General features: G+C 62.7%; 4 protein-coding genes across 4 annotated transcripts; all 4 read left to right on the forward strand.

The window, feature by feature from the left end:
* Positions 1-140: 140 nt before the first annotated feature.
* On the forward strand, positions 141-1,967 carry LOC117641600. Its single transcript, XM_034379068.1, has 3 exons — positions 141-371; positions 465-760; positions 1,591-1,967. The coding sequence occupies exons 1-3, from the start codon at positions 270-272 to the stop codon at positions 1,934-1,936; spliced, it is 744 nt and encodes a 247-aa protein (XP_034234959.1). The 5' UTR covers positions 141-269; the 3' UTR covers positions 1,937-1,967.
* Positions 1,968-4,206: 2,239 nt separating this feature from the next.
* On the forward strand, positions 4,207-7,793 carry LOC117643594. Its single transcript, XM_034382605.1, has 5 exons — positions 4,207-4,551; positions 4,689-4,826; positions 4,895-5,133; positions 5,202-6,980; positions 7,775-7,793. The coding sequence occupies exons 1-5, from the start codon at positions 4,453-4,455 to the stop codon at positions 7,791-7,793; spliced, it is 2,274 nt and encodes a 757-aa protein (XP_034238496.1). The 5' UTR covers positions 4,207-4,452.
* Positions 7,794-8,641: 848 nt separating this feature from the next.
* LOC117641589 (protein takeout-like) lies at positions 8,642-10,225 on the forward strand. The gene is made up of 6 exons (XM_034379057.1): positions 8,642-8,802; positions 8,880-8,972; positions 9,279-9,426; positions 9,504-9,637; positions 9,714-9,863; positions 9,940-10,225. The coding sequence occupies exons 1-6, from the start codon at positions 8,736-8,738 to the stop codon at positions 10,089-10,091; spliced, it is 744 nt and encodes a 247-aa protein (XP_034234948.1). The 5' UTR covers positions 8,642-8,735; the 3' UTR covers positions 10,092-10,225.
* A 3,908-nt stretch (positions 10,226-14,133) lies between these two features.
* LOC117643670 (GATA zinc finger domain-containing protein 14-like) lies at positions 14,134-18,868 on the forward strand (the record flags this gene model as incomplete). The annotated part of the gene is made up of 6 exons (XM_034382726.1): positions 14,134-14,187; positions 14,888-15,933; positions 16,036-17,124; positions 17,252-17,332; positions 17,465-17,957; positions 18,800-18,868. Coding segments are annotated over 6 exons (2,832 nt in total), but the record flags the coding sequence as incomplete, so codon positions are not given.
* Between the last annotated feature and the right edge of the window lie 1,419 nt (positions 18,869-20,287).

The raw sequence follows: 20,287 nt of genomic DNA on the forward strand, positions 1-20,287 counted from the left end.
ATTATTGTTATTCCTTCAAGAGGGAATGCCCGCCACTTTACAAGTCCCAATCTTAAGAGTCTGAGGCTCGAGTGCTTCAGTGCCTTCGATTTATCGAACGCTTTATCAGGCGTGACGCACTTGTCGTCAAGGCACCTTGGAAGCACTGGCGACTTTGGTTTCAGTGTAGGTGCAGTGGACCGTCCCTCCTCGCCGACATTGAAAACGAGCCCTCGCTTCGCGCAGGCTTTGGTACATCAATCAGCTGTCTGCCCCCGTGCCCGTACACCATGGCTGTGTCTCGCGGCGGCCGGCTCCTCCTGCCGGTGTTTTTCTCACTGATGGCGTATTCGGCGATCGGGACCGGGGCTGCTGCCGAGTCCGCCGTCAAGGTACAACAAACAAACAGCGCCACTACGACTGAAACGAGTTCTGCCGAACCTTCGGCCGGCTAAATTTAACCGCGGGCCGTCGTGTCGTACTAGGTGGTTCCAGAGCGCCAGCGGCTGGCCGAGCGGCTGGCCGACTCGGAGCAGCTGCAGGTGGACAGCCTGCTGGACAACCTGCTGCTCACGGTGCAGCGCCAGATGACCAAGGGGCGCGTCGACGTGGAGACGCTCCCCGACGTGTCGCTCAATAGCGGCAGGCTCACCCTCACCGGCACCCAGGGCATCATCAAGGGCCTCACGAGCCTCTACCGGTCCGACAGCGCCTTCATGGAGTACGGCAACGGCAGCGTCATCCTCAGCACCGCCTTCAGCCTCAGGACCCTCGAGATCAGGTCCGTGGCGTGGCGGCAAAAGCGAGCACAAGGGCGCCGAAATGGAAAGACCGGTGATTTGAGACGCTGGCTCGGTGTCGGCCGGTACACTGGCCGATGACGACGACGGTCGCGTGCCGCGGGCGCCGCGCTGGCTTCACTTGGCGAGTGATTGTTTGTCTTAAACGTGCAATTACGCAAGGAAAGGAGCCGTTTATCTCGGGCAGAGCGGCCAGCGCATGGCTGCCGGTCTGCTCAAGTTCGGAGGCTCGCTTCCGGTGCAAGGCGCCAGGTCCAGCCGAACGCCCAATAATCCGACGGGAAAATAAAAACAAAACGGAAGCGGCGCGCGAAAACGTAACAACGGTCTGACGTTTGCCGAGCACACAGAGAGGGCACACACGGCAGACTGATTCCGAGAGTCTCCGTCGCTCTGTCTCTCTTGCACCTGTGCGGTAAGTGCGAAAGACAGGGCGACGAAAACGACTCTCGGAATCAGTGTGCAGAGGCATCGCGTTGGAAGGAAAGGTCGCCGACCGGCGCCTTCCGGGGTTAGTCTTCGCCACCGGCATGGCCGTCGGCTGTCCACTACACTGGACGGACGGCGAGTGGAGGGCGATCCCGAGGACACGCCAAGGCAAGGCCGTGACGTCAGGGCCGCGCGGAGGCAGTGTGCGCACCGCACTGGCGGAGCAGGGTCCCTGGGTCTCTATTCCCTCCGGAGTGGCGGCGGGTCGGCAGCCGCCCCGACTTTCAGATGACTTTGCAGCGCCTCGCAGGGCATTATGATGTCGGTCACTGTCACTGTATCGCCCTGTCGGGCCCTGTCTCACCGGCATGTGTGTGCGCAGCTACATGGTCAACGCCAAGTACCTGTTCCTGTCGCTGAACAACGACGTCAGCGCCAGCGTCACGTACAACAGCATCAAGCTGCGCGCGGGCATCTTCTACAACGGCGACGTGTGCTACCTCGGCCTGCAGGAAGTGTCCGTTGACGTGCTCCAGGGCATCCAGTGGCGCACGTCGGGCTTCGGCAGCATCAACGCCCTGGTCTCGGCCACCATCAACCGGCTGGTGCCGGCCGCCACCCTCAAGGCCAACCTCAACAACGCCCTGCAGACGGCCATGAGCGGCTTCAAGGCGCAGTGCCAGGACTTCATCCCCGGCGTCAACCGCGGCCTCAGCTGGAAGTGCTAACTGGATAAAGAGACCGCACCTTTGAGCCTTTGACAGTCTGTCTGTTCCTCCTCCCCTTTCCGCGTTTCCGCGCCAATTTCTTTCGCCTGGTTCGCGGTAGTGCTGCATGTAGTGTAGTGGCACGGAAGAACCGCACAGGCGATAAAAGTGCGCGTACCACACAATACGCGGCTCGGCCGGGCCGGGCTCGGCACTGCGGGGCACTGCTTGCACCGCGAGGCTCGTTTGTTTGTTCGTTTGTTTTATTTCACTTCGGTTCCGCTCGGAATCACGGGCCTGGCCGAGGGGCCGAGGGCTTGGCCTCTGGTTCCGAAGGGTCGTCTCGTCGCTCTGTCTCTCTCGCACCCGTACGCCATGCCCCGTGAGTGCGAGAGAGACAGTGCTCGGAATCAGTGTGCTGGCCGCACTCGTGGGGCGCCTTGCTTTTTGCGCCACAACGGCGGCCGCCAGCACTGCACCCTCAACAGTGCCGCTTCGCTCTGTCTCTCTCGCACCCCTCCGGACCGCCCCACGAGTGCGAGAGAGACAGAGCGACTGCTCGGAGTCAGCCTGCCGACGCTGGCCGGCGAGAGGCGGCTGCAGTCTTTCCTCGTTTTCGGCAGAACTTTTTTTGCAGTAGTATTATATTTACGGTCGGCCTGAATACACAAGTCCTACACCGGCGGCCGACGACATGAAATTACCGTCGCTTGCTCAACAATGCCTCTCGGTCCGACACGTGGCGATCAAGTTGGGTGCTTTGAGCTCGCTTGAGCTTTGAGCTCGATGAGATGGTGCATTTCCTTTCTCGCCACCTCGGGCGATCTTCGAGTAGACCCTCGAGCATGACTGCTGCCCGTACAGTGCCGTGCCGCGTGCCGCCGCGTGCGTTACCAGAGAAGACCCCACAACTGCAACAAGGAATGCACGGGCGGAAGCGGCAGATTAGAATCGAGCGGCAAATATCCGATGATAATTCCAGAGTTGCGGGGTGCGGCGTTCCCCCGCCGGTTCCCCCGGGTTCCCCCGGCCGGCTTCGCGGCGCGGCACCGACCAACTCCCTTCCTTGGTTCGGCAGCGCAGCAGCGCGGCGTTACTGGCGTTACGCACAGGTGCGGGCAGAATACGTTTACTGCGCTGCGGGGGTGGGGGCCGCGGGGGCTCGGCGCACCGCCCCACCCGCACCGCCGCGGGGTTGCAGAGACCGTGCGCCGTGGGGGTGGAAGGGGAGCCGTCCAGAAGCGCTTACCGACTCACTATAAGCTGGTGCGGCAGGCGCCCCGCCCATCCAGACACTCCAGCAAGCCTCTCCAGTGCACCACGGCGCCGGGAAGCTCGCCGCCAGCATCGCCATGGCCAGGACCACGACGAGAACGGTTCGTATCGCCTAGTGGTAGAGACGTCCATCGCCGCGCGTTCTTTTTTTATCGTTCTGGGAGATCGTGTTCTGGACTAAGTGCGCGGACGGCCGCGGTGCTGGCTTTGCTTGTCGTGAGCGACTGGCGGCAGGTCGCGGCCCGGGCCGAAGACAAACAAGCCGCAGGGTAGGCCAAAAAAGCAAAAGCGGAACAGACCGCAGTCTGGCGCTAGAGGCGGAGGAAACACACATCTGGCAAAAAAAGACGTGGCGAACAACCACGCGACTCTTGGGGGTTCGTTCTGCGACTCGACGCCATCACTGGCACTGACGCTGCTCGGCTGCGTCATCGACTCCGGGTGCTGCTGCCATGGAGACAGTGGTGACGGCGGAGTTGGGGGAATAAAACAACGTTTCGAGGCCTCCAAGTACGTGGCCGAGAGGGATAGGCGGCGCACAGTGGGCCAAGACCGGTGGAGGCGGCCAAAACTATGGACGCGTTTTGCGCCCCAGAGTCGCTTAATCGGACTCGAACCGAACGTGTGACGCCACCAATGGATACCTCGATCGGAGAGCAATCCATTGGTTCGAGTCCCATTTAGCGACTCTGGAGCTCAAAACGCGTCCAGAGTTTTGGCCGCCTCCACCGGTCTTCTGGCCCACTGCGCGGCGGCGTCACCGGAACGCCTGCGAACGGCGGGGTAGGCCACCACGCGGCACTCCGGCGTGTTGCGGGCGGGCCTACCCGCTGTCTGCAGGGGCTCCGCACGGCCAGGCGAGGGAAGCGAGAGCAATGAATTCTTTCTTAAAAGGAGCAATTTCTCCGCGATTACGCCGTTTAATTCGACACAAGCGGCGGCTCCCAGCGCCTATCACCACCGGGGGGGGGGGGGGGGCAGTCGGGCGGAGAATGGCGCGGAAGGGAAGGGACGATGCGGAAAGCACGCCAACAAGTGAGAGGGAGGAAAGGAAGCGAAGGATGAAGGCACGCCGAGCGAATAATTAGAGGAATGAGTAGTGATAAGGAATCGCTGCATTCGCTGGACGAGGCGAGGCACGCCGGCCAGAAAGGAAGAATATGCTTGACCAGCGCGGCGGCGGTGGTGGAGCCGCTTGGCGGCGTCACAGGATTTTTTTTTCCATTCTCCTTTGAACTCCTTTTTGGACTCCTTTACGACCGATGCTGTCGCACGACAGCACACACTCTGACACGATCTGCCTTCGCCTTCGGCCACGAGGCCTTGTTTCAATCTGGGGGAGTCGGTCAGAGTCGGTACAGGTATCGGAGGGGTCGTTTTATTTTCGTTCTTGTGACAGTGGCCCTTCTACAGGACAGCCTCGGTGCGTTGGCCCGGTTGGCTACATTGACCACCGACATTCTCGAACTCTGTTTTCCTCGCCTTACCGGCTGCGCAGGTCACCGCCCTGGTCATGCTGACACTCGGGGTCGCCTCCACGGCCGAGAAGGCCACTGCCACGGCGATGGCATCCTCCTCCGCGACCGACGGGGCGCTTTCCGACCAGGCGGCGGCAACTTCCTCGCACCACGACGCGGTAAGACTTGCGCGATGTGACCAGGGTCAGGTACCCCCGTCCTTGAGACTGATCGCTGGCGTCCGCAGCCGCAGCCGCAGCCCGAGCCCAACTACCACTACCGCTACGCCGTGGCCTCGCGCAAGACGGGCGACGTGAAGGGCGCGTGGGAGAAGCGCGCCGGCGAGGACGTCTGGGGGGCGTACTTCCTGCGTGACCCCGACGGCCGCTGGCGCACCGTGCACTACGAGGCCGACGGCACCGGCTTCTACGCCACCGTGCAGCGCAGGCCGCTCTACCGGCGCGGCAAGCTGGTGCAGCAGCAGGGGTAAGCGGCGTCAACCTTTTGGTGTTACCCATGACGGCTCGTGTGCTTGAACCGCCCTGTGTGCGCAGCGAGCTGCACGGCAACACGGCGCTGCCCCTGGACGACGCCACCTGGAAGTCCGTGCTCGCCGCGGCCAAGCACAGCGCGCGCGAGGACAACCACCCCGCGCTGCAGAAGGCCAAGGTGGCCGGTGGCATGGAGGGCGCGGCGTCGGTGTCCTCGTACTCCACCACGAGGGCGCCGGGCTACGGATATTCTAGTCCAGCCGCGTCGGTGACCTCGTACTCCACCACGAGGGCGCCGGGCTACGGATTCTCTAGTCCAGCCGCATCGGTGACCTCATACTCCACCACGAGGGCGCCGGGCTTCGGGTTCTCCAGACCAGCCACGTCGGTGACCTCGTACTCCACCACGAGGGCGCCGAGCTTCGACTTCGGATTCTCCAGCCCGGCAGCTTCGTCGTACTCCACAACGAAGGCGCCAGGTTTCGGCTTCGCCAGATCGCCGAACTTCGCCAAGCAGCCGTTGAGGCCTCCCCGCGAGCAGTCGACGTTGGGCGCGTCGGCGTTCTCCGCCTCCTACAGGTCGCAGCCGCTCCGCGCCAACCGCACCCCGCCGTCTTACTCGTCGGCCTACGCCAGCCAGCCCCTGCAGCAGCAGGAGCAGGTGGAGGAGGACGCCGACGAGACGACGACCATCACGCCCTCGGCCGACTCGTATTCGAACCAGGAGGAGGCCGACGAAAGCCAGCAGGCGCCCGCGCAGACTTCCGAGGACGCCGACGGCGACGCGGAGCAGTTCGCTGAGCCACACGGCCCGGCGTCGTCCGAGCCGTACCGCGCCTCGGCCTCGGACGACGTGCAGCAGCACCAGGAGGACGAGTCCAGCAACGAGGCGGCCCAGGACGACGACGAGGAGGACGACGTCAAGCATCGCGATGAGGAGAGCGACGACGGCGAGCACAACCCTGACGACGACCACGAGATAGTCCCGGAGCAGGCGCGGCAAGGCAGTCAGGTGCGCCACGACCACGAGGCCCTGCAAGTGGCGCCGGAGTCGCGCCTCCCGCTGCTCCACGTCCACCACCTGCAGGAGTCACAGCAGCTGCAGTCGCCGCAAGTGCGGGAGCCGGGGCTGGCCGACACGTCCATGGACCACTTGCTGGGGCCCGCCTGGGGCATCGTGTCCAGCCACAGCTCGCTGTTCGAAGGCCAGGACTTCCCCCTGTTCGGCGGCCAGGACCTCCGCAGCGAGGAGACGCCGCAGGACACGCAGGACTCGCCGACGTGGACGCAGCGGGAGCGCGCGGACCGCAGCAAGGGCAGACGGGCCGCGGCGCAGGGCTCGCAGAGCCCGGTGCAGAGTGACGCCGCCCAAGGACGCCAGAGAGGCGCTGGCTCCGAGCGCGGCGAGCGCGGCGCCGGCCGGTTCTCGGGGTCGTTGCGCGCCGGCGCGGCGTTCGGCTCCAGCGACCGACTTCGCGGGTCCGCCGACCCCAGCGACAAGGACGCCGCAGCGCCGTCGACCGAGGCGACGTGGTCCTTTGGCTCCAAGGTGCGCGGCAAGGAGGACCCGACCTACCAGCAGGCGCCAGCGTCGCCGTCGAAGCGCGGCAAGAACCAGAACAGGGGCCCCGTGCTGTTCGCGCAGCACGCGCAGCAGGTGGAGGCGTCCACCCCGGCCGGGGACAGGAGGCTGCCGCCGAGGGGGTACGCGGCGTACGCGCTGCAGGAGGACAAGGTCGCCTGGCAGCACTCGCGCGCGCGCCCGGTGTCCTACTCGGGCTGGGTGCCCGTCACCGCGTCGCTGCAGGCCGCCGACTCCTACAGGGACCCGTCACCCGGAAGGCCCGGGGCGCCGCGGGGCCGAAGGCGCGCGCCGAGCAAGCAGCCCGCGCAGCAGCCAGCCAAAGACTCACCCAAGGCCTTCTGGAAGCAGTCGTGGTTCTGAGAGTACTCCTCCACTGTTTCGACCTGGGGAGTGACGTGAGCGGGGATGCGATATCCCAGAGCCCCGATTTTTATTCCGTCCGAAGTCCACGACGGGTTGGCCAGTCCCGGGCGTTTGCGTTCGCACCAGGATGGTGGCGACCTTTCTTTATTTATGTTCCCTCCGGTGGGCTTCCTCCGTCATGGAACAACCCCAGGCCGACGCCCAGACATCTAGACCCAAAGCCCTAGAGGCCGAAACCGCAGCGGCCTCGCTCTAGCGACCGAGGTGGCCGTCGGTGAGTCAACCGGCCAACAGGCCTTTGAGTACATGGCAGAAGCACAGGTGCGTCTTCCCATTATCGCCTTGTGTTTGCGTGGTTTGCGCCCCGCCGCCTTGCCGCCGCCTCGGCGTCGAGTGCGCGGCTTGCGCGGCCACCACCTGGCGGCCACCGCCTGCCACTGCAGACTGATTCCGAGAGTCGTTTTCATCGCTCCCCAAACGCCCGGGTGCAGATAACGACATGTCCTGCATGGACATTCCAAGAAAGACTGACTCTACTGTTTATATTCTGTAAAATATTGTTGAATTTTGTTGTTGACTTTGTTAATGTTCCTGATGAGAATAAGGCTCCTGTTTTTGTTTTTCGCCGTGTTCTCCTCCGTGTGATGTGTTGTTTTTACTTTGCTCAAACATCGTGTGCTTTCCCTAGGTTAATTTTAAGAAAATAAAGAAAGTCAAAAAATACCTCGAGTCAATCATTTTTGGTTCCCGGCTTCCTCTCAGCCGCGCTCAAAAATGACGCATTTTAAAATGAAACATTACAGTTTCCCATGGAGCTGAGATAGTTTTGACAAGTCCCCACGCACAGTAGCGCCCACAAGGAAGGCCGCCCGCCCGGGCCTGGGTAAACTAGGCAATGCTCGGCAAGCCTCTGTTCGTGCCGCCCGATAAGGTGAGCTCGGGGCGCACGCCGCTCGCCACGGCGGCTCTCCCCTTCTCGCACCCTTATGGAGAGCTCCATGAGTGTGACAGAGACGGAGCGACTGAATCGCTCGGCTGCTCATTTCATAGAGCCACAGCTGCAACGAGCCGCGCGCGTGCCACCTACACGCATGCCCGAACAGTGGCGCTGCCTCTCTTGCTCTCATTGCAGTCCACAGGGGCCGTGCGAGAGAGACAGAGTGAAGCGCCACCGTTGGGAATCAGTCTGCGGCAGACTGATTCCGAGAGTCGTTTTCATCGCTCTGTCTCTCTCGCACTGATGGGGCGTGCCGCATGGGTGCGAGAGAGACAGAGCGAATCAGTCTGCAGATGCGCGGGCTGGCGGATGTAATAATTGCACTGCGGGTAATACCGCGCTAATACCGGGCAATTATGTCCGAGGCTATGTACTGTCACTATCAGGCGGACCAGCCCGGCCGGCTCGGCCGGGCTGAGGGGGAGGGGCGTTTTAGGGGGTCCCAAGCCGGCTCCTGGCGCGCTCCCCCCTACATCCCCCTCCTCCCCCTCCTGCCCCTCCCCCGCGGCCGGCGCCCGGCTCCGGGGATCGGCGACACACATATACACGGGGTCAGCTTCCGAGAGCGACAGTCTGACAGTGGGACCTCAGCCTCCAGCTGCCTCCAGCACAGAGCGAATCGCACAGTCCGGCCGATCAGTCCAAGACCGCCATGGCGAAGCAGGCCGTCTCCCTCGTGCTTCTCGCGCTCTGCGCAGCCAGCCTCGCCGCAAGGCTGCGTGAGTCCCCGTCTCTCTCATCAGTCACAGACTGCGAAGCTGTGGTCCAGTGCTCTCATTCGCACCCTCTCTTGCAGCCGGGTCGTGGCCCACCTGCCAGTACAAGGACCCCAACTTCAACAAGTGCCTGTCGTCGAGCATCGAAAAGGTGGTCTACCTGCTGAAGGACGGTAAGGGACTGCGCACTTCTTGGCGTGCTCGCGGCTTCGGGGCGCACAGTGGGCCAGAAGACCGGCGCCGGCGGCCAAAACTCTAGACGCGTTTTGAGCTCCAGAGTCGCTAACCAGGGCTCGAACCGAGCGTGTGACCCCACCATTGGATTCCTCGTTCGAAGAGCAATCCATTGGTGGGGTCACACGTTCGGTTCGAGTCCCATTTAGCGACTCTGGAGCTCAAAACGCGTCCAGGGTGGACCGCCTCCACCGGTCTTCTGGCCCACTGTGGGGCGACGGCACTGACCTCTTTGCTCTTTGCAGGCGACAAGCAGCTCGGCCTGAACCCCATCGGGCCGCTCAAGGTGGACGAGATGACCCTGGACCTGGGCTCCGGACCCTTCTCCCTCCTGCTCAACGCCAAGGACATCAGCTTCCAGGGGCTGGAGAAGACGACGTTCAAGGAGGCCTCGTGAGTACTGCGGATAGCCAGGTGGTCAAGGTGGTGGTCGCGACGGGCGAGTCTGGCTGACGCTTTGTTGCCTGCAGGGTGGACATGGACAAGCACGAGATCAAGCTGAAGGCCTTCACGCCCAACATGCGGCTGGACTTCATGTACCAGGCCAGCGGCAAGATCCTCGTCATCGCCGTCAAGGGTGACGGCCCCGCGAACATCGAGCTCGGTACACTGCGGATACACTGTGGTGCTTTGCGACCGTCCAAAATCACTCCCTAACGCTCTTTTGCTGGTTTCCGCAGACGCCCCCACCACCGACGTCGTCATCAAGGGCGAGCCGTTCCAGAAGAAGGGCAAGACCTACTGGAACATCACCGACTTCAAGATCGACATCGCGCCCACCCACATGAAGAGCCACTTCCACGAGCTGCTCAAGGGCAACGCCGCCGTCAGTGAGTATCCGCGGCTTCTCCTGCAACCGCGCACCCAGTTCGACCCGGTCACTGACACCTTCCTTTCCGTTTGCAGGCGAGCAGGTCAACGGCTTCCTCAACAGCGACTGGAAGCTGTTCTTCCAGCAGATCAAGGGCCCCGCCGAGGAGGCGTTCGGACAGATCTTCAAGAGCATGGCGCAGCGGGTGTTCAGCCGCGTCCCCATCAACGACATCTTCCTCGACTAAGTCACCCCCCCACGTCACCTTCGCATCCTCCTCCATCGACCACAACGTTCCTACCTCGAGTTTCATACCAACACGCCATTCTTTGTAAATTCGCAAAACCAATAAATTGTTGTTCTATTTATAGAAAATTGAAACTTTTGCCTATTTTTTTCGAACCACTGTTGAGCCACAATCCAAACCCTCATCTTCTCAGCGGCAAAGACCGTCGCAGAAATCACGAAGCAACACTGCCGAGGAACTTTTCCGGCCGAAGCCACTTTTGTCATCGGGGGCCCAAAAATAATAAATTGCTTCTTTCGAGCATGGTGCGTGTCCGTCCACGGGGTCTGCGGCGCCACATCCGACGGCTGCGACGTCTGTAATGACCGTGGATCCTTCAGGACTCGCGCATCACGCGAGCGGCGTCGCCCTGTCTCTCTCGCACCCCTCCGGGGCGGCCCACGAGTGCGAGAGCGACAATGTTCGGGATCGGCGTGTTGGCGCCTGGCCCGCCTAGTCTTGGTTCCCACCGCGGAACCCCCGCCCGAAATTGTCACGCGAGGAACACGAGGCGTGCCGGCGTGCCGCACGCGGCCGATCTGCGCCACGTGCAGTGTAGTTTAATTGTCCGCGACCGTCGGCCTGTTGTGGCGTTTCCTCACTTATCGAGGGGATCCCGCGCACAGTGGGCCAGAAGACCGGTGGAGGCGGTCGAAACCCCGGACGCGTTTTGAGCTCCTGAGTCGCTGAATGGGACTCGAACCGAACGTGTGACCCCACCAATGGATTGCTCTCCGAATGAGGCATCCATTGGTGGGGTCACACGCTCGGTTCGAGTCCTGTTTAGTCACTCTGGAGCTCAAAACGCGTGTAGAGTTTTGTCCGCCAGCGCCGGTCTTCTGGCCCACTGTGCGCCGTGCGCAATTCGCGATGCGCCACATTTGATCACCTCCTTGTGGAAAAATACGGCTCCTTTTCCCTGGCGTGGCTGGCGCGTCTCCTCGGTGTAGTGGCTTGCATCAAGATCAAGACGCTTCGCTGGAAGTGGTGCATGCTCTGCAGGGCAGTGGGTGTGACTCCTTCCGGATGTGGTGGCCGTGCCTGGCGAGGGCGGCGCCGCCGCGGTGGCCTGGTGGGGGGCCGTGGGGGGCCGTGGGGGGCGGCGTCGACGGCCACCCTCCCTCCGCGTTGACGGCCCCTGGAGGGGCGGCCCGGCTCCGGAAGGGGGCTGCTCCGGTAAGGGCCGAGGTGGCCGGATATGCCGGAAACAGCCAAGCGGATCGATATAAAACTCGAGATGGGCGTGAGCCGGCGTCCAGTGCTGCCGACGCCACGCCGCGGTGCAGACTGCACTGCAGACTGCCGCCATGCACCCCCGGGACCGGCACCACCGGCACCACCGGCACGCGCTCGCCGGCGGCACGGCGACGACCGCCGTCGCTCTGGCCGTAAGTGTACCTCTACTGTCCAGCAGAGTCGACGAAAAGGGGCAGTGGCTCTGTCTCGTGCTTACGTTTCGATTATTCTTCGCTACGATTTGCCAGCCGATGGACCAGACGCGCCCAGACTTTCTGGTGTTTGCCTCGTCCGACCTCTGGCACGACTCCCGTCATTTTAAACTTTGAGGGATCTTCGATTTTCGCGGTGAAGCCACGCGCCGAGTCGTAAACAAACAATCAATCAATCAAAGCCCGCCGCCGCCAATCTTTCTCCCCGTACTAAGCACCGTCTCTTCTCCCACAATAAAAGGCGGGCTTTATTATTTTTCTTTCCACCTATCTCTTGTTTGTTGGCCCGGAGCCGCGGTGCTGTTGCTCTGGTGTCGTGACGCGGTGCCGCGGGCAGTCCCCTGATCCCCTGACCCGCACACGCCACCAAGTGTAGAGATGGAGGCAGCGTTCTTTATTTTCAGAGTCCGAACCAGAATCTGTTCCCGCTGTATGTAAACACCGAGCCATGCGTGATCCTGGCCAAGCCAAAACAAGACAAGTCCGCAAACAGGTCCGCAGACTTATTCCGCAGATTCGTTTCTCGTCTCTGTCTCCCTCGCGCGCGTGGAGCTTGCCGTCGGGGTGCGAGAGAGACAGAGCGTCAAAACGACTCTTCGGATCACTCGGCCTGTTTTTCGCGACCGCCCAATCTGCGGCGGACCAAATTGGCAACGGTCCCGGAACGATCAATTACGTTTGGATCTCACGCAACTTTTTAACGACGTACAGGCAGAGCGCCTCGACAAAGTAGCCGTGCTTTTCTTCCGCCTTCGCCGCGCCGCGTGTGCATCGCGCATCTCATAGTGCACCTGTCCGCGCCGACCGACAGTCCGGCCGACTGGCACTCGGCACTCGGTGGGCGTGGTGCCGGGCCGCGGCACGCGTCCCGCACATGCGCGCAGATGTGCGCGATGTATGGCCAGCACGCGCAGCGCTCTCGGTGCTCTCGGTGCTCTCGGTGCCTGGCGCAGGGCTTGCTCGCGAGCCTTCCGCGCTGCCCCCACCGCACAGCTGGGAGATAGAGTCCGGTGGTGTACAGTGGGCCAGAAGACCGCTGGAGGCGTCCAAAATCCTAGATGCGTTTTGAGCTCCAGAGTCGCTGAGTGGGACTCCAACCGAACGTGTGACCCCCACCAATGAATTGCTCTCCGAACTAGGAATCCATTGGTGGGGTCACACGTTCGGTTCGAGGCCTGTTTAGCGACTCTGAAGCTCAAAACGCGTCTGGGGTTTTGGCCGCCTCCACCGGTCTTCTGGCCCACTGTGCACCACCGGACTCTACCTCGCCGCGAGCAGACAGCCGGCGGCGCAAATTGAGTCGCCCAGAGCCCAATCAGTTGGCGCGCGCCCGGCCGCGGCGAAGCAGACTTTTTGAGACGCCGTCGTCGCGCGCTTTTATGACCCCCAATCGCGGCGCCGTTTATTTTCCCTCCGATCCTGGGAAAGACTGACTTTCTTGCGGAGGGGAGAAAAAATGCCGGCCAGCCGTTCGCCGCCCCGTCCTGTGCAGAGCCAACAGTCTCGGCCGGAAGGGTACCTTCGTCCTCAACAGACGAATGCCCGCGACCCAACGCATCCTCCAAAAAACCATGGAAGGACCTGGTGGCGAACCTCCGCCCCTCAGGTTTAGAGTCCGACGCCTTGATTCTCTCGGCCACCGCGACCCCATGCCGCCCTAGACGCTAGGCCCCGAGGTTGAGGACCACTTCCCTGGCGCACAGACTATCGCAGAGCACATTACTTTTGAGAGTGAACGTACCACAAGCCGAGAAGCCTGCCACGCGACGTGCTGTCTGGCCGCCGCGTTGCGCTCCGGGAGCGACGCACGGTTTGGCGGTTTGTTTTGACGAGGTTTGACGAGGTTTGACGAGGCAGGAAGCGTATTGTCCGCGCTCTGGTTGCCGACTGCTGGTTGCATCGAGCCGCCCCGCCCCGGGCCTTGCCGCGCCCTGCGCCCTGGGCTGGGCCGCGTTATTGGCAGTCAGAGAAATCAGCGGCTGGCGCGACCACGCGGCCACGCGCGGCGACCCCGGCAACATCGTAAAGGGCGGGACGCTGGACTGGGGCGGCGCGGCCGGCGGTGTCTCCATGGAGCCAGCAGCGCCGGCAGTGCCAGGCATGGTGCCAGGCATGGTGCCAGGCACAACGAGGCATTAAGAGGGGCGCCGGAGCGGAGCCATCGGCCGTAACGCGCCGCACCAGTCAGTGCTGCGTCGCGGTCTCTCTCGCACCCCAGCGGAACGCTCTATGAGTGCGAGAGGGACCACGACAAGGCACTGTTCGGAAGCAGTCTGCAGCAGCGGCCAGCATCGTGCAGTGGGGGAGCTCCTTGGCAGCGGCGTGCAGTGGGGGTGCTCCTTGGCGGCAGCACCTGGCTGCGTAGGCCAGCACACGGACCGGCGCGCACGTTGGGCTGCCGCCTCCCAGGCGCATCACCCGCTGCTTGTACTTCAGCGCTCACTGCCCCGGGATACTAGTCCAGAGAGTTCTCATGGGGCCTGTGTTTCTTTCCCCAGGTGGCGCTGCTGGCCGTGACGGCGTCCGCGGTGGAGGTCCTGGAGGCCTCTGGCAGCGCGGCGCAGCACAAGTTCGACGCGGCGGCCAAGCAGCAGACCCTGGACGAGAAGGTGCGTCGCACAGTGGGCCAGCGGACCGGCTGGCGGTACAAAACTCTAGACGCGTTTTGACCTCCAGGGTCGCTAAGCAGGTCTCGAACCAAACGTGTGATTCCACCAATGGACTTCTCGTTCGGAGAGCAATCCAAATGGTGGGGTCACTCGTTCGGTTCGAGTCCTATTTAGTGACTCTGGAGCTCAAAGCGCGTGTTGAATTTTGGCCGCCTCCACCGGTCTTCTGGCGCACTGTGGTGCGTCGTCTCGTCGAGTATGAGAAATCCGGCGGCCATTTCCCTGGAGAGCCAGTGAGCGACGCAATCGCCTCTCCTTGCGTTTTTCACTTGTCCGTTCCGTAATGGGTAATGGCTTCGATGGCGAGGAACCGAGGAACTGCGAACGAGGGAAACCTTTTCCCACTCCCATGTCGCCCCTTTGAATGAGTCCATCATTTACATCAGGCCGGCCCGGCCGGTCGGCCATCGAGGAGGAAGGCGAGAGGAAGCCCGTTGTGCCCGGTTCATAGCACGCCGCCCATTGTGTGAACGCTTCCGAGAAGCGAGTGGCGGGTGTCTGCAGCATCCTCAATGGCGGCCTGCAGCTGCGCCGCGAATCGGCCGGCCCTATGAGAAAGCGAACGGCCCGAAACGGCAAACGGGATCTTTGTCCAGTCGATTAAATTGTCAGATCATCATTAATTTGTGTTTGTCCCTAGGCGCAGCCAAAATTTTATTATCGGCCCGTCTCCGCCACTGACACGAAAAGCACCGCTTCCACGATCACCCAGCTGTCCAGCGGATCAGACTGGCTGTCCGGTGGATCAAGTAGATTGTCCAGTGGGTCCTCCAGCAGTGGTTTCTCCAGCGGGCTGTCCAGTGGGTCCTCCAGCAGTGGAGCCTTCTCAAGCGGGCTGTCCAGTAGTCCCTCCAGCAGTGGAGCCTTCTCCAGCGGGCTGTCCAGTGGGTCCTCCAGCAGCGGAGCCTTCTCCAGCGGGCTGTCCAGTAGTCCCTCCAGCAGTGCAAGCTTCTCCAGCGGGCTGTCCAGTAGTCCCTCCAGCAGTGGAGCCTTCTCCAGCGGGCTGTCCAGTGGGTCCTCCAGCAGCGGAGCCTTCTCCAGCGGGCTGTCCAGTAGTCCCTCCAGCAGTGCAAGCTTCTCCAGCGGGCTGTCCAGTAGTCCCTCCAGCAGTGGAGCCTTCTCCAGCGGGCTGTCCAGTGGGTCCTCCAGCAGCGGAGCCTTCTCCAGCGGGCTGTCCAGTAGTCCCTCCAGCAGTTCAAGCTTCTCCAGCGGGCTGTCCAGTGGGTCCTCCAGCAGTTCAAGCTTCTCCAGCGGGCTGTCCAGCAGTCCCTCCAGCAGTTCAAGCTTCTCCAGCGGGCTGTCCAGTGGGTCCTCCAGCAGTGGAGCCTTCTCCAGCGGGCTGTCCAGCAGTCCCTCCAGCAGCTCAAGCTTCTCCAGCGGTTCGGCCGGAGTGTTCCCCAGCAGCAGCCCCTTCTCCACTCGGGCTGCCCGCCTGTCGGGCGACGACGGCTTCTCCGGCGGCGCGTCCGGTTCCCCCAGGGCGAGCTTCCCCAGCGAGTCACCGCCTTCCTCCACCGGTTTCCTTACCGGCTTCTTCCCGTCCGTCAGCCCGTTCGGCTCCTCGGACACTTCCCCGTTCCGCTCGACCTCGCCGTCCTTCACGGACGACCACGACAAGGCCTTCGCGAGCTTCGGCGAGTCCTTCGGCGGCCACGACGACGAGGACGACGACGCGAGCAACCCGCGGCCCAGGGTGCGCGTGCCGAGCAGCGCCGAGGACGCCGACGAGGCCGAGGCCCCGGACGGCGACAGCGGCGGCCGGTACGAGCGCGGCTACCTGCACACCAGGGACTTCCGCGACACCAAAGCGGTGGCCACGCCCGGCGCCTCCAGGCCGAGGACTCGCAGCACGCGGTACAAGCGCAAGCGGCCCTACACGGCCGAGGGCAAGCGCTCCGCCAAGAAGGCCCCGCTGCGGAACTTTGACGAGCAGAAGTACATCGAGCCTTACACGGAGAACCGCGCCAACAACACCGAGTACAAGTACTACGAGGACCACGGCGGCAACGACACGTACCGCGAGCATCACTACCGGCACGTCGTCAACTACCACCACTACTACAACGGCACCGACAACACCTCCACGGCGGCGCCCTTCTCCAAGGACGCGGCCTACGCCTCGCTGCAGCAGGCCAAGAAGTACAACTACAACGCGGACCACGTGTACAAGGACGGCCGGTACATCCCCATCGTGCACAAGCAGCCCGCCAACCTGTCCGAGGGGGACTTCCCCGACGGGCCGCACGTCAAGCACCACTACTACCACAACGAGTACGAGCACGACCACCGCAACAAGTCGGAGGGCCCCACCGTGCGGCACCACTACCACGACAAGGAGGTCAAGATCTTCTACCACGACCACCGAAACAAGAGCAACGGCGACAGCACCTACTCGTCGTACAGCCCCAGCAAGTACTCGACGTACAGCCCCAGCAAGTACTCGACGTACAGCCCCAGCAAGTACTCGACGTACAGCCCCAGCGAGTATTCGACGACCGCCAACGCGGATGAGGAAACCAGCAGCGACGGGTACTCGTCCTCCTCGGAGAAGCCTATCGTGAAGCACCACCACCACTTCAAGGAGTACCACTACGACGACAGCGGACGCCAAGTGGACCCGCGCAAGTTCAACTACACCAACAAGTACACCAGCAGCAGCAGCCCCAACGAGGAGTCCGACGGGGACTCCGGCGGCGGCACCTACGCGACGGAGGAGTCCCGCGGCAACTACGCGGAGCAGGAGAGCGCGACGGACAGCGGCCACGACGAGGACGGCGACGACGTCCAGGACGAGGAGGACGCGACCCCCACCACCCGCAGCTACTACTACAACTCCAACCACGAAAACCACTACAGCAACTCAGGGCACCGGCCCCGGTAAGATAGCAAAGCAACTTTGCCCCCACCCGTGCACGTTCACACCCTGATCCAGTATGTATGTCAGTCGACTGAAATTGAAAACCCTCAGTCGCATGCGTTTTACGTCCGTTTTGCTGCTTGACAGATTCGAGTCCGAGCCCGAGTCCACGACGCCGAGCAGCGACCGCTTCCCCGACCGGCCGAGCCACGGCCGCCGCCCCAAGTCGTACCGGCCGGGCGGGGCCGTGGGCTACCAGGTGCACTACCGCGACTTCGGAGACCACTCGTTCGCCTCCAAGGAGGTCAACTTCGACGACGGCTTCTCGTTCCACAAGGAGCGGCGTGCTGGCCCGTCCAGCTACCTGGAGTCGTACTCGTCGTCCTCGTCGCCGGCCGGCGGCGGCTACTTCTCCAGGTTCCGCTCGGCGGCCCCGGTCAACGAGGACGACGCGCCGCGGTACAAGGGCGGCTACCGCTCCACCCTCGTGACGAGGGACGTGGAGGGCAAGCGGCACGGCGGCGCGGCGGGCCTCGGCCAGGCCAGGGTGTACGCCGACCACACGCGCAGCCTCGTCAGCAGGGGCAACATCGGCTACATCCTGGTGGACCCCCTGGGCGAGCTGCCGACCATCCGCATCCACGCCAGCCTGGTCAACTCGCAGCAAGCCGCGCACTCGGCGCCGTTCCCGCGGTACGCCCCCGCGCCTAGCCTCGCGCCGAGCCTCGCGCCCAGCCTCGCGCCCACCACCCCCGGCAGAGGCTTCCTGTTTAGCGACCCGTTCCACTCTGGACCCGTGGCCACCGCGCTGCGCAGGATAGACCTGGCGGCCGCCGCCCCCAAGACGACTGCTGTGCCTAGCCTCGCCTCCAGCGCCGTCCCCAGCCCCAGCGCCGCCCCCGGAGGCGCCGCCAACGCCGTCCTCGGCGCGCCCCGGGCAGCCCCCAAGTCATCGTGAGGTTCCTCCAGGGAACCGCCCACTTATTTATAGACTGTTGCCATTTTGACGTAGTTCTATGACAATCAAATCTATGAGACTGACTCAAAGTATCTATTATTCTTGTTGCTCTGTTCTACTTGTTGTTACCAATAAAAACGTAAGGATACCCCTGCTGCGCTTCATTTGGCCCCGAGACACTGTAGAAAGGGAGAGGCGACTGGCACGCGCACCGCCGGGACGGTGTGAAAGAGAGATGCAAATCCATTGCTGCGTTTAAGATTCCGGCCCCAGCGAGAGAGCTCTCCAGATGTGCATCTCCTACGAAGCTGCTTAGTTTGCGCTTGTTGTGCGTTCCCGAACCAGTCTGCTACAACGATATGGCGAAGTTGCCGCTTCGCGTGGCTCCGTGTTTCCAGAGCAACAATTTGTCTCGGATCATTTCAAGGCCTCATTACCACCCGACGTGTTTCTTTTCCCTAAAAGTAAGTGGCAGCGTTCAGACGAATCTTTTTTTTTTGTAGCGGAGTGCGCTTTCGAGCGGCGCGTGGCGGGGCAGCTAGTTACGTTGCAATGATGGCTCTCTCGACACGCCCCATTACACGGAAGCCTCGTGTTCAGGAGTGCGAACACGGTGTACGTGAACCGCGTGCTCCGCGAGCCAATACGCGCCCGGCGTCCGGCCTCGCGTCGTGGCCGCGCGGTCAAAGCGGTCGGTTTTCGGGATCTGGATCGCGGGTTCAAACCTCCCTTTTCAGATGCGTTTTCATCACTGTTTGGAATTGTTGCTGTCTGGTGTGTCAACCAAGGGAAACCCCCAACTATAGCAGAGCTGGACTAGAGGATTTCAAGCTAGGCATCGTTTGCTTTCGAGTCTCGTTGTGCTGTGCTGTCTGGTGTGGGTTCGGAGTATCCGATTGTTCCTCCGCCATGTATTCCTGTCTCTTGCGCGCTGCAGTGCAGATTGCACTTCACGGAGCCTTCCTCCGGTTAGCTTTCCATTTCCCGCCACTCCAGCAGCAAGCCATGCCGGCGAAGAAAATCATTGATTCTTTTTTTTTCAGGTATCTTTTCCTTCCGTCGCGTGGCATTCATTTCCCAGCGGCGCCCTTGGCGCGTGGGCTGCCTACCCGCCGGCGCACGCGCGCGTTGGTGCGCGTCGCATCGCGATGCCGCGGGCAGCCTGCCCTGGCCGGCCTGCAGTTTCACCGCTTATCTAGGCATTCCTTTCCAGCGAGATGCTCCCTGGAGCCTGCCGGCCCTGCCGGCCAGGCGATAGCTCTATGTAATACACGTAACGAAGTGGCGAAGCGGCGGTGTGTGTTTGGCAGCAGACTCATTCCGAGAGTCGTTTTCGTCGCTCTGTCTCTCTCGCTCCTCAAGCGTTGCGCCGTGAGTACGAGAGAGACAGAACGACGAAAACGACTGCAGGGCCGCTCCGGGAACCGTGTCGAGCGCCGCGGTGAGCAGTTACATTTTTCTCCCTTTTTTTTCGCTTGACGCCTTTTCCGCGTTAGCGCCGTTTGCGACGCGTGCGACCGGACCCTCACTTCATTACGCCATTCGGCATCCGCGGGTACGCGGGGCGTGGCGGGCTAACCGGCAGCAGGACGAGGAGGACGTCATCCTGGACCCAGTTCCCTCTGGTTCCGCGCGGCAGCGGCGGCAGCAGGGATCGGGCGGGACGGGATGGCCGGCACAATGATGTGTTCCCACACAGCTAGGAGAGAGCCACCCCGCCGGGGAGGGGGCCGCGCCTAGACCGGGGGCCATGGCGGGGGCCTTGTGGGGGAGGAGGAGCTGCCACAATTAACCGGGCACTTCTTCATATCGGAGGGGCTGGAGAGGGTGCGGGTGGGGTGCCCGCCCCACCCCGCCTCGCCCCGCCTCGCCAGGGCACGCGTGATGAGCGGATATAAGGGGCACTTCCCCGGAGAGAGCATCACTAGTGCCCCGTCTTTCCCCCAAGCCGCCATGCCCGCTCCGGTGAGTTGGTGGAGTGTCAGTGCACAGCATCGAGAAGTGACTGTGACTGTTCAGTGCGCCGCGATCGCTCTCCACAGTGCTTCAGTGACACGTCAAGCCCCATGGATACTGTGACTTCGAACTGCTGCGTGTGGTGTTTGCTCCGCCTTGGTGCCCCGCGTTCGTTGTGCTGTGAGGTCGGTCGGCTGTGGCGGTTCAAGGCCTTGGGAAAGGTCCGCGCCGCCAGGTCGGGCCACGCGGTGCGCTACAGTGGCCTGGTT

This window comes from Thrips palmi, unplaced genomic scaffold, assembly GCF_012932325.1.
Source record: "Thrips palmi isolate BJ-2018 unplaced genomic scaffold, TpBJ-2018v1 HiC_scaffold_1, whole genome shotgun sequence".
In the NCBI taxonomy this organism is placed as follows: domain Eukaryota; kingdom Metazoa; phylum Arthropoda; class Insecta; order Thysanoptera; family Thripidae; genus Thrips; species Thrips palmi.

Coding starts and splice junctions, on each gene's coding strand:
- LOC117641600 (XM_034379068.1), top strand. CDS start 270: ATGGCTGTGTCTCGCGGCGGCCGGCTCCTCCTGCCGGTGTTTTTCTCA. Junction 372..464: donor CTGCCGAGTCCGCCGTCAAG/GTACAACAAACA, acceptor GTGTCGTACTAG/GTGGTTCCAGAGCGCCAGCG. Junction 761..1,590: donor CTCAGGACCCTCGAGATCAG/GTCCGTGGCGTG, acceptor GTGTGTGCGCAG/CTACATGGTCAACGCCAAGT.
- LOC117643594 (XM_034382605.1), top strand. CDS start 4,453: ATGCTGTCGCACGACAGCACACACTCTGACACGATCTGCCTTCGCCTT. Junction 4,552..4,688: donor GTCGGTCAGAGTCGGTACAG/GTATCGGAGGGG, acceptor CCGGCTGCGCAG/GTCACCGCCCTGGTCATGCT. Junction 4,827..4,894: donor CTTCCTCGCACCACGACGCG/GTAAGACTTGCG, acceptor TGGCGTCCGCAG/CCGCAGCCGCAGCCCGAGCC.
- LOC117641589 (XM_034379057.1), top strand. CDS start 8,736: ATGGCGAAGCAGGCCGTCTCCCTCGTGCTTCTCGCGCTCTGCGCAGCC. Junction 8,803..8,879: donor CAGCCTCGCCGCAAGGCTGC/GTGAGTCCCCGT, acceptor CCTCTCTTGCAG/CCGGGTCGTGGCCCACCTGC. Junction 8,973..9,278: donor GGTCTACCTGCTGAAGGACG/GTAAGGGACTGC, acceptor TGCTCTTTGCAG/GCGACAAGCAGCTCGGCCTG.